Source organism: Pecten maximus, chromosome 5 (genome assembly GCF_902652985.1).
Source record: "Pecten maximus chromosome 5, xPecMax1.1, whole genome shotgun sequence".
NCBI lineage: Eukaryota > Metazoa > Mollusca > Bivalvia > Pectinida > Pectinidae > Pecten > Pecten maximus.
Window position 1 is genome coordinate 41,036,021 of NC_047019.1, and position 13,306 is coordinate 41,049,326.

Genomic DNA, 13,306 nt, shown 5'->3' on the forward strand with positions numbered 1-13,306 from the left:
TTAAGTTATTTTTTCTTCTTTTCTATTTAAATGATATTTTCTGTCGGACATGCTCTCTTGTAGGCATCTTGTATCTATACAGGCAGGAAGCGGATGCTATTGAAATTTACATTAGACAAAAGTCAGATAATTGAGAAATGATTGTCATTTACCATTTATGATAAGTAACGTCTGGATACACCTGTTGCCGTCATTGTATCATTACTAATCACACCTACCTGTAGGCTGTAGCAGATGGACATCAAATACGACGTAGTAATAACTGCCCTGCAGCCATTGGTCAGCGTTGAACTTGTTATCTACCTCATTAGTGTCTTACGTACCCTTCTGGGCATTGGTCAAATTACGGCCAACGCGAACGATCTATAATATCTACTCTGATTACGACAAAAAACCTTTGCAACACCTAAACTAGTTTGTTATAATAAAAAGAGTATAGATCACATTAATGTTTGGTTACTTTTTTGTTGTGTTGTATTGAACTGCCTTTTATATTATTATATCATTGTCGTATTCACCTGCTAAATATTGAATATAAATCCTCGTCATTGTTATTGCTATTTCGCATTAAGTTTAAAAAAACTGTATGGAAGCATGAAACCCAAGTTATACATCTTCAACAAGTTTGTGTATTGGAAAATAGATATATGGTCGCCATACCGACATATTATTTATTCAGCGAAACATTTGTCATTGAATTGATAATATCGTTTTCCATTTTCTTCATGTGGTCCTCCTTGTAACTATGTGTTCAAAATCGACAGCTTGATGCCCTTCGATATGATGCAATGTGACCAAAGTGCTGTATGGTGAAGGTCACAATAAACAGTCTTGTATGGTGAAGGTCAAGGTAAACAGTCTTGTATGGTGAAGGTCAAGGTAAACAGTGTTGTATGGTCAAGGTCAATGGAAATAGTGTTGCATTGTGAAGGTCAAGGTAGCCAGTGCTGTATAGTGAATGTCAAAATAAAGAGTATTGTATGGTGAAGGTCAAGGTCAACAGTGTTGTATGGTGAAGGCCAAAGTAAATCGTGATGTATAGTGAAGGTCAAGGCAAACATTTTTGTATGGTGAAGGTCAAAGTAAATAGTGTTGTATGGTCAAGGTCAAGGTAAACTGTGTTGCATGATGAAGGTCAAGGTAAATAGTGTTGTATGGTGAGAGGTACTACTGTATACAATAATATCCCAGTATATCAACATGATTTGTTACTGTATTGGTACTATATTACATATATACCCCAGTATATCACTGATCTGTTTATACTGTATTACATATATACCCCAGAATATCACTGATCTGTTTGTACTGTATTACCTATGTACCCCAGAATATCACTGATCTGTTTATACCGTATTACATATGTACCCCAGATTATCCCCGAGCTGTTTATACTGTTATGTCCTTAATTAACTTTTGTAGATCTGATAGTTTAGATAGCGGAGATAACGAACATCTGTTAGACAGACATTGACATCGACATATAAAAGAAGATTCGATTCAACTTCGAGTCTATTTCATTTAGAACAATCAGACGTCAAAGAAGAATCTGAGTTAAATATACTTAAATATTTCCGGTTTGAAACATTTCCACTGATTATACATACGACGCTAAAGGTATAACCTTAAAATCCACAGCTACTGAAAATGATCAGAATGGTGACTGAACTGCTCCTAGTTGGTATACTGATGATCCCAATGCTTGTAGATGCTGGGGTAAGTAACTCGAAAATAGCATTTATTGCCACCTCTGCCATATATATATATATAAGATTTTCTTTGCTCGTTTACTTTGTATCCTCAAAAGTAAAACTTGTTTCAATTATGAAACTGTAAAATAATTTCGGTTTCGATAAATGACATTTAAGCATCCATAATGTGCTGATAATGAAGCTCATTGTCTGTTTTGCTATCATAATTGCCTAAGTGTAATATCAACTGTATAGAAAAAATCCCGAATGAGCTTGAACATCGAATGAAAATAGTACAGTTTTCGGTGTATACACTAATATTTGTATCTCGTTTAATCTTTAATCCTCATTAAACTATATTTATAGGTGTATTTAAGCAAACATAAGACAACCAGATTTTAGTTTCATTGCGACAATGCTTAATGATATAATACTAGTACTAATACATCCACTATGTTTGTTTTATTATATCAAAGGGCTTGGCCAGGATTTTTTTATGATACATTTTCAGAAACAAGCCAATATTAAAATCAGCATTTTATCATTATGTACTTAAATAGTTTTACATAATTATAGCTATGTGGTTGCCAAAGGAAATATGCCCCCGTTTGTGGTACCGATGGAAATACCTACAATAACGAGTGTACCATGAGATGCGAGTAAGTGAGAATGAACTAAAATGTATGAGGTAATGACCTATTCAATAGATACAATGTATGTATTGATGTAATGTTTAAGAATTTAGCCATTACTGTCTCATTTTTAGGTGTTTGTTTTGTGATATTATGTTAAATATATATTAATCTACTTTAAATGTGAAGGTGATTGCAAAATCGCGGCAAGTTCTCGTTTTTAGTTTGGTACTACCATTATACCATTAACTTAATTAGAGTACTTAGAATACAATCATTAATATATTTGACCAAATTAACATCAATATATTTGCATGTTTCATTTCATGTAAACGTTCCGAATATCAGTTATATTTTCTTATGCATCCTGTCAAATTTGGAATCTGCTAATTCTTCTATTCATGTGTTCATTCCTTGCTTTCATTGTTCCTAGTTGTGTAGCTCTAATGCCCTGACATTATATTTGTTTAATAATGCTGTTCGGGGGATATGTCGCTATCAACAAGAAAACTTTTTTTTTTCGCTTTTTCATATGAAAAGCATTTATGCCAAAATCATATTAACCTATATAGCTATTAAGGTAGAGATAAGGTTTGTACACATTGTGAAGATGTATCTCCATGTACGGCTTATAAAAAAGGCAGGAAAGTCAATAATGCATTCAAATATGGATTTATTTGTCAAGTCTATACCGATATTATCAATATACGACTGAACCATTAAGCTGCTTCGTATAGGAATATAGAAGGGACATGAACGCAAAATAAAACCAACAACAAAAACAAACAAACAACAAACAAAAAACGGGTGAATCGTTTTCATATTTTATTTGATGGGCTTTGAAACAAGATGTTCCTATCTGATCCGGTGTTACTCTTCGTAAGATTTTAAATTTGTCAATCAGGATAACGTCAAAAACAACAAAGTATAATGACATGATAACTAAACCATGATTCCAACTCACTATCAATAAAACAACAAAGTTTTAACAAAGTGATATCATTATATTTTTTTAAAGTTTCGTATTAATACTACAATCACTCATTAGCGTTCGTCTTGAAGGAACGATTGTAAAACAATTGTCAGATGTAGTCTCATATTTATATATATTGTCCAATTTCAGGGGAGCCATGTTTGATTATTACGGAGAATGTAAGAAGGTAAAGTATTTTCATAAAGTCTTTTAAAATATGTTATGCACCGCGATATATATACTTTTGACAAAGAACTGCAATATCATTTATATTACATTTACATAACATAACACTTTAATGAATAACCTTGTAACCAGAACACTATGAAGGATTTAATCACGAAATATTTGAAGACATTAGTTCATCATGCAGAGAATTTTGAGTCACATTACCGTTTTCACCATGCAGTGACGTTGTGTAACATACATTTTAGGTATGCAAATGCCGTAAAAACTATGACCCTGTTTGCGGAATGGATGGGAATACCTACGATAATGACTGTCTCATGGAATGCCAGTTAGTATACATTGTTAGCATCGGGTATCAAAAGTACTTTGACTACACTGCTAACGAATGAAGAAATGATATTAGATGATCTTAAGTGTTATCAACTATTCTGTATTCATGAATATGAAGATATATACAATATCATTGTATATCAATATTGAAACTGCTTAGTTCTAATATATAAGAATACGCCACACTTAGGTTAAACTACTACTATATGTATACCACCATCTAGTGTAACAATGGACCATGAAGTCAAAAAGGAAGTCGCTACTGTGTTTCTAATTTGTTTATCCAGGGATATACTGTTCAAACTATTGTTAAACGCCATAATTTCTCGGTGTAAATCTAGTTGGTGCTATTTTATTCCAATTACTTTTCCATATGAACTTGGATTTTTTTTTCATTTCGACGTTGTCATTACACTTAGTAAGAGGCCAGAAAAAAAGGATATTATGAGGATGTATATTCATATCAAGTATTTTATTTCAGGGGGATAACCTTGGATCACAATGGGCAGTGCAACAAGGTAATAACGTAAAAACGGTTATGTGTGCTAAACATTATAAAAGATAACAGTATAACACAAATATATATTATCAAGATATCACAAAAAATCTTATCAAGATATCACAAACAACTCATTGTCGACTTCATTAACCTTACGAGTGGTTCTAACGATGGATGTCAGGATGACCATCAAACATTACTGTAAGTCATCCAACTTGGAATAAATTAACATAAAATGTTCGACCTTGGATATTTACCCTAAGGTAGTATAATATTCTCCACATGGATATCGACCCCGGTATAGTTAATATAATTCATTAGGATATCGACCCCGGTATAGTTAATATAATTTACTAGGATATCGACCCTGGGGTAGTACAATATAAATCATAGGGATATCGACCCTGGGGAAGAACAATATAATTCATTGGGATATCGACCCTGGGGTAGTACAACATAATTCATTGGGATATCGACCCTGGGGTAGTACAACATAATTCATTGAGATATCGACCCTGGGGTAGTACAATATAATTAATTGGGATATCGACCCTGGGGTAGTACAATATAATTCATTGGGATATCGACCCTGGGGTAGTACAATATAATTTATTGGGATATCGACCCAGGGGTAGTACAGTATAATTCATTGGGATATCGACCCTGGGGTTGTACAATATAATTCATTGGGATATCGACCCTGGGGTTGTGGTTGTACAACATAATTCATTAGTATATCGACCCTGGGGTAGTACAATATAATTCACTGGGATATATACACTTTAGTAAGTCATCTTCCATTCTATGTTTTGTTCCTTTCTGTTTTAGCTGTGTGGTTGTCCACTGAATTGGGATCCTGTCTGTGGCATGGATGGGAAGAACTACCCTAACGAATGCAGTCTGAACTGCGAGTAAGCATTTTTAAAAACAAATGTAAATTCATCTTAGAAATAATTTTGTCTTGTATACATGACGGTTAAAGGTATGTACGTTACATGTCTACCCACGTTGGTTTTCTGGGAGTGCTCTGTATGATTTCCGCCCACATCCAGGTTAATAACGCTGTAGTGTAGGCTGATGCAACATGTTTTGCGATTGATCTAAAATTGATAAAGTTTTTATTTTATTATTAACTCTACAAACTATTGATAGTGTTTTCTGCTGTAACTCATTAGCGTTCGTCTTGAAGGATTGATTGTAAAAAGATTGTCAGATGTAATCTCATATTTATATATATTGTCCTATTTCAGGGGAGCCATGTTTGATTATTACGGAGAATGTAAGAAGGTAAAGTATTTTCATAAAGTCTTTTAAAATATGTTATGCACTGCGATATATATACTTTTGACAAAGAACTGCAATATTATCTATATTACATTTACATAACATAACACTTTAATGAATAACCTTGTAACCAGAACACTATGAAGGATTTAATCACGAAATATTTGTAGACATTGGTTCATCATGCAAAGAATTTTGAGTCACATTACCGTTTTCACCATGCAGTGACTTTGTGTAACATACATTTTAGGTATGCAAATGCCGTAAAAACTATGACCCTGTTTGCGGAATGGATGGGAATACCTACGATAATGACTGTCTCATGGAATGCCAGTTAGTATACATTGTTAGCATCGGGTACCAACAGTACTTTAGGGACTACACTGCTAACGAACGAAGAAATAATATTAGATGATCTTAAGTGTTATCAACTATTCGTGAATATGAAGATATACAATATCATATCAATATTGAAACTGCTTAGTTCATATATATAAGAATACGCCACACATAGGTTAAACTACTACTATATGTATACCACCATCTAGTGTAACAATGGACCATGAAATCAAAAAGGAAGTCGCTACTGTGTTTCTAATTTGTTTATCCAGGGATATACTTTTCAAACTATTGTTAAACGCCATTATTTCTCGTTGTAGATCTAGTTGGTGGTATTTTATTCCAATAATAACTTTTCCATATGAACTTAGATTTGTTTATTTACGACGTTGTCATTACACTTAGTAAGAGGCCAGAAAAGGGGATATTATGAGGATGTATATTCATATCAAGTATTTTATTTCAGGGGGATAACCTTGGAACACAATGGGCAGTGCAACAAGGTAATAACGTGGAACGGTTATGTGTGCTAAACATTATAAAAGATATCAGTATAACACAAATATATCTTATCAAGATATCACAAAAAATCTTATCAAGATATCACAAATATATCTGATCAAGATATCACAAAAAACTAATTGTCGACTTCATTAACCTTACGAGTGGTTCTAACGATGGATGTGAGGATGACCATCAAACATTACTGTAAGTCATCCAACTTGGAATGAATTAACATAAAATGTTCGACCTTGAGGTCGAACAATATAATCTACTTGGATATTTTCCCTAAGGTAGTATAATATTCTCCACTTGGATATCGACCCCGGTATAGTTAATATAATTCACTAGGATATCGACCCTGGGGTAGTACAATATAATTCACTAGGATATCGACCCCGGTATAGTTAATATAATTCACTAGGATATCGACCCTGGGGTAGTACAATATAATTCACTAGGATATCGACCCGGGGGTAGTACAATATAATTCACTAGGATATCGGCCCTGGGGTAGTACAATACAATTCACTAGGATATCGACCCTGGGTTAGTACAATATAATATATTGGGATATCGACCCCGGTATAGTCAATATAATTCACTAGGATATCGACCCTGGGGTAGTACAATATAATATATTGGGATATCGACCCTGGGGTAGTACAATATAATATATTGGGATATCGACCCTGGAGTAGTACATTATAATATATTGGGATATCGACCCTGGGGTAGTACAGTATAATATATTTGGATATCGACCCTGGGGTAGTACAATATTATATATTTGGATATCGACCCTGGGGTAGTACAATATAATATATTGGGATATCGACCCTGGGGTAGTACAATATAATATATTGGGATATCGACCCTGGAGTAGTACAATATTATATATTGGGATATCGACCCTGGGGTAGTACAATATAATATATTGGGATATCGACCCTGGGGTAGTACAATATAATATATTTGGATATCGACCCTGGGGTTGTACAATATAATATATTGGGATATCGACCCTGGGGTAGTACAATATAATTCACTAGGATATCGACCCAGGGGTAGTACAATATAATATATTGGGATATGACCCTGGGGAAGAACAATATAATTCACTAGGATATCGACCCAGGGGTAGTACAATATAATATATTGGGATATCGACCCTGGGGAAGAACAATATAATTCACTGGGATATCGACCCTGGGGAAGAACAATATAATTCATTAGTATATCGACACTTTAGTAAGTCATCTTCCATTCCATGTTTTGTTCCTTTCTGTTTTAGCTGTGTGCTTGTCCACTGATTTGGGATCCTGTCTGTGGCATGGATGGGAGGAACTACCCTAACAAATGCAGTATGAACTGCGAGTAAGCATTTTAAAAAACAAATGTAAATTCATCTTAGAAATAATTTTGTCCTGTATACATGATGGTTTATGGTATGTACGTTTATGTCTACCCACGTTGGTTTTCTGGGACTGCTCTGTATGATTTCCGCCCACATCCAGGTTAATAACGCTGTAGTGTAGGCTGATGTAACATGTTTTGCGATTGATGTAAAATTACTTAAGCTTTTATTTTATGTATTAACTCGACAGACTATTGAAAGTGTTTTCTGCTGTAACTCGCCAACGTATTTTGAGGTTCTCTACTGTAATGATTGTGCGAAAGGTACACAGATAAACACACATTTCAATGCTAGTATTAATTAAAAAGAATGCATCATACTGCAAGTACATTATGTAATGTTTGGGTCATAAATTGTATTTACTTTCAAAAAGGCGAATTAGACCAGTTGTTTCGGAAAGATAAGCGTCTTCGGCTTTATTGATGACACCCGCCATACAAATTTTGCCTTAAGTGACATTCGATGGTGATAACGGAACCACTAATCATACCAATAAACATCAAACACGCATTGCTTCAAATCTAACAAGGCAATAAAAGATATTCCACTGTTATCATAGTGTTGACCGTATAACTTTCCCATATTCTTCATCAATATGCGTCTCTCGATACCTTGTGTTGAGAAATCTTAAAATTTATTTTTATTTCTTCAGAGGAGTAGTCCTGGATTATAATGGAGAATGTAACAAGGTAAAATGACGTTATAATGTCTACGTGAAAAATACAACAATCCTTGTTATTAGAAAAAAAACAAGTCCTTTTCGTAACATATATAAATCAATACACTTTCCAAATATCTTTGAAGACTTTGTTCATCTTCACAATTTCGTCTATCAACGAGTGCCATATTAAAAATATTCTCAATCATATATCAAAATAATGTAGTTTTTTGCATATTCATTTTTTAGTTGTGTGGATGTCGAGAAAATATATATGACCCCGTTTGCGGAATGGACGGAGAAACCTATGCTAATGAGTGCACCATGAAATGCGAGTAAGTATAGATTTACAGATAAACTGTTTTTTTTTTTTTTTTTTTTTATCTTTTGTATTTATAATAACCTGACATTTACTTTCGTTTTATAAAGTATGCGATAGAAAATGTAAATTAACGCTTATAGCATCACCTTATTGGTGATATTGTTGAAATTGTAAATATTCTAAAGCTGTACAGCTGTATCTCATTATGTCATGTCATTTCAGAGGGGTTTCTCTGGATCATTATGGAGAATGCAATAAGGTAATGAAGAGACCATACGGTCTGTGTAATAACTATTATTATGTCTAGCCATTATGACTGATTTCCTGTCCACGTTAATGAAATATTAAATGGAAGGAAACACCTCCACCTCTCAGACAAAATAACTATGAAATCGTTATGTCTACTGTCATGAAATCAATTTTAATATATTTTTTGCCAGTCACAAACATTTATAGCCCGAAACACCTTATACAAAGACATTCGAAGGTACAGAATAGCTGACATAATTGTAGGAACCATATTCTTTATCACGTATCGCCGATCGTGGTTTAATCAGATCATGGATACACAACTGTCTGTTTAAGAAATGATGTGATAGAATACATTCCATTTGATCCTATTTAGATCTGTGCTTGTCCAGAGATCTGGGATCCTGTTTGTGGCATGGATGGAAAGACCTATCCCCAACGAGTGTACAATGAACTGCGAGTAAGTTTTCTAGAAAAAGTGTCGTGTTACATACATTGGTGAATACCATCAATGTTTACACTACAATGTATGGGGAACTTTATTATCAGCGTTAACGCTGAATTCTAGGAAGGAGGAATTACATTTCTAGAGATATGTCATTCGCAAAGGATTTCTTTTAATATAAATTGACTTGCAAATGGTCTTGATTCAATCTAAGCAGGTTTGCATATGCGCAATGCATCGTACACAAATATCGCGACTCCTCATGCGGTCTTTCAACCATAAATATATTTTAATTGCTTTCTGGATAGTGTCTTTACTGCCTGTTCACTGATGCATGCTCGAACATCGTACATCTGTTTTGTAGCCTTGTATTAAAATCCATGACGTTAAGTAAATTAGTCAGGCGATCTAATCTATAAATGTCGGTAGTATTCCTACCAATTTCATTAGGTCAAACTGACCACAAGAAAGAGTCTTTATCCTGACAATACTTAGAAAATCGTTAGAAATTGTTTTAAAATGGTACAGAATAACCAGATAAGGCAATTTGTCCGCGATGTCCTTCAGCTTCCTTGTTTAAACGACAATTATATAATGCGTTATTATTGCTTTTCGTTTCAGTGGAGCTTCCATGGATCATAGTGGGGAATGTAAGAAGGTACTATCGCATTAAACATTTCCCAAATATTATAGCGGTTTTTGATTTAGAATACTTTCATAATTCCTGCAATGCCTTAATAAAGCCTCAAATATATACAATATATATGGAGGTTTTAAATCATTTATTTTCACTAATCTCTTGACTATAGCCACAAGGTCGCTTTTTGTCATGTACTAACTTAGCGATACATTATTTTAGTTATGCGGTTGCCACAAAATCTATGCTCCCGTTTGCGGTATGGATGGGAATACCTATGATAACAATTGTCTTATGAAATGCGAGTAAGTATCGACGAATTAAATCTGTATGTATTATTTGTATTATACTAAAATTGAGATTTTTCTAAAAAATATAGTATATTATATGAAATATTAAAGGATTTAATCGAGAAAATATTTGATGTCTTAACTTTTATCCGTGAATGTGTTCCAATGTCCCCTATAAGATAATAATTAGAAATTTCACAAACATTTTTCGGTAAACAAAATGAATTGGAAAAATATTATCTGCATCCTTATCTTGTGATGATCATATATTATTCAGTTTGTCACATACAAACAGTTGAGGAAGAACATAATATAAGCTGACATTTATGTACTTTCAGAGGGATTGACTTAGACCATTACGGACCTTGTCACAAGGTATTGTATAGATTCGGTGTCTATATATAAAGATGTTAATCCGGTTTAGCCGACTTCTGTCTTTAATACGCTAATCCAAGTCACACCTGATCTCTAGCAGTATTATGGTTTCATGTTCATTGACGTAAATGCTATTAGATTCCATGGTTATATTCTTACTGTTCCCTTTCTCATAATGTAACATGTGAAATGATTAGTTCTACCACTCGTGAAATAGAGAACCATTTCAGATATACACACAGAAAAAATATCATTATTTACCTGCACCTTTTTATATCCATTGTCACGTTTATGCTTTTGGCTTGGATAATTGTTATGTTAGCATAGAGATTGTATAATTAAAATTGATATAGATTGTTCGGCGTATGTCCTGGTGGTGGATATGATCATTTTTGTATGAATGTATAGACATTGTACGGCGTACGCTCCGAGGGTGGTATATAATCCTCTTTGTCAGATTTTTTTAGACATTGTTTGGCGTATGCTCTGATAGTGGTATATGTTCATCTTTGTAAGAATTTATAAGGATTGTTCAGTGTATGTTCTAACTTAATTATCAATTATCCTTTTATCTTAGAAATATTTTGTTGATATTAATACTTGTATGTTTAGGTTTGCCCTTGCCCGTTGATTTTGGATCTTGCTTGCGGAACGGATGGGAAGACCTACCCTAATGAGTGTACAATGAACTGCGAGTAAGCACAAAATAATTTCATTATTTAGATCACTTGTTTTGAGTCATTGTCTTCCATATTTTTTCTGTATATGCAAATAATATACAAGTATATCAGCGAAAAAACGCAATTGAAATATGTTAGAACAGATTATATATAGATATTTATTTATCACATGAAAGTTGCCATTTACCATGCACTAATTAAAGTGAAAAAAACGCGATGGATAAACAGGCAAACACTAAAAATTCCATGGTAACGCCATACATATATGACGTCAAGGTCTTATGCATGACGTCACACTATTGTGGCATTGGTTTCTCGATTCACATTATGAATAAAATCAAGAAAACTTTACATTTGATACCTCCGTACAGTTTTACTGTTAAAGTGTTTATTATTTCAGAGAAGTCCCCTTGGCACATCATGGCGGCTGTTCCAAGGTAATGCAGTATCTTTGGTTTAGCTTTGAACAGAGTTCACGCCCTTACAATTGTAAGGTCATACGAGTGAGAAGGCCTTCTGTGAAGCCTTGAACATGGTTATTTTGGCAAGTCCAAAGTCTGTTTCTCTCTAAAAAAAAAAAACACATTATCAAATGAAAAAGTGAACTTGGTACAAAAACAATTACTTATCTGAAGTGCAGCAGAAATGCAGTAATGTACAAAACAGATAGAGGGTATGTACCTGCTTAATTTAGCGGTAATTTTATTTCAGAGACTTTTGCGCAGGAAGCAATGCGCTAATTATCATTTCGCTATTAACACTTTCTTTTTACAATTTCTATAGCAAATAGTTTATGTGCGCCAATTCATCTTTGCGCTGATCTGTTTAAATTTGGTTATGCGCTAAAAGTTGACTGCGCCAAATGAGTGCATTTTCAGCATATTACTGTGGCTAGCTGACTTTAAAATTTGAGAATATGATTAAATTCGAGGCTATTGACATTAATTAGGTAATTAAAAGCATCCCATTTCATTCTATATAATTAGCTCCAGATAATTAAGTTCGGAGACAAAGTTAAATAAGAGACTGGATTTTAATTACATTGATATTTATAGCTAGGTTTTTGACTTTTGTTTAATTTTTAGATTCCATTCTAATTCTCTCTTTTTTTTTATTACAGTGACACTGCTGGCATTTACATTGAAGCTGACTTTTCGTGAAGACATCAATTAAATCTTTTTTCTCTGTAAGATGAATGTGTGTCTTTTTTGTATTTTTTTTTTTTTTTATCTAAATGCCACTGCCATGTTAGATATAGACATGTAATTACATTACATGTTCCTTAAATATCAGTGAGCGTTAGTAAAGAAGAACGAATTATATATTATTATCTACCTGAAAATAACTGATACCTTTTTACGGATGACATCAAGCTGTATAACATCATACGCAGACAAGAGTATTTAAAAACACTCTAATCGGATATTAATATACTGCAAATCCATGTGTATCGGTCGGATGCTTGAAATGTAACAGGAAGGATTAATGAAAAATAGCCCTACCCCGCTGAGGCTCGAACTAGTGATATCTCGTTCTGAAGATAAGCAGCCTACCACTAGGCTAAAGTGATATTCGCGCTTACCTGAGCTAGTAAGGTGAGCTACAAGAAAACCTCTCCATCTCCTATACCTTTACTTAGTGGTCAACGATATCAAATCTGTAATAGTAAGGACTAATGAAAAATACCCTGTCCGCGCTGGGGTTCGAACTAGCAACCTCTTGATCTGAGGCAATAGTCCTACCACTAGGCTTAAGGAAAATTCCCAATACATGTATCATGAACTAGAAAGGAAAC

At 33.8% G+C, this 13,306-nt stretch overlaps 1 protein-coding gene across 1 annotated transcript; it reads left to right on the plus strand.

Annotated features, from left to right (window-relative positions):
* Positions 1–1,517: 1,517 nt before the first annotated feature.
* On the plus strand, positions 1,518–12,701 carry LOC117328041 (serine protease inhibitor dipetalogastin-like). Its single transcript, XM_033885370.1, has 20 exons — positions 1,518–1,716; positions 2,268–2,350; positions 3,447–3,483; positions 3,731–3,813; positions 4,297–4,333; positions 5,143–5,225; positions 5,565–5,601; positions 5,849–5,931; positions 6,404–6,440; positions 7,733–7,815; positions 8,508–8,544; positions 8,763–8,848; positions 9,058–9,094; positions 9,461–9,544; positions 10,151–10,187; positions 10,389–10,471; positions 10,795–10,831; positions 11,444–11,526; positions 11,912–11,948; positions 12,632–12,701. Exons 1-15 carry the CDS (start codon positions 1,648–1,650, stop codon positions 10,169–10,171), a joined length of 897 nt encoding a protein of 298 aa, XP_033741261.1. The 5' UTR covers positions 1,518–1,647; the 3' UTR covers positions 10,172–10,187; positions 10,389–10,471; positions 10,795–10,831; positions 11,444–11,526; positions 11,912–11,948; positions 12,632–12,701.
* Positions 12,702–13,306: the final 605 nt, after the last annotated feature.

Bases quoted from the DNA above. Each gene is read 5' to 3' on its own strand.
- LOC117328041 (XM_033885370.1), top strand. From the start codon at position 1,648: ATGATCAGAATGGTGACTGAACTGCTCCTAGTTGGTATACTGATGATC. The intron at 3,484-3,730 runs GTAAAGTATTTT...CATACATTTTAG, and splicing joins ATTACGGAGAATGTAAGAAG to GTATGCAAATGCCGTAAAAA. The intron at 8,849-9,057 runs GTAAGTATAGAT...ATGTCATTTCAG, and splicing joins GAGTGCACCATGAAATGCGA to AGGGGTTTCTCTGGATCATT.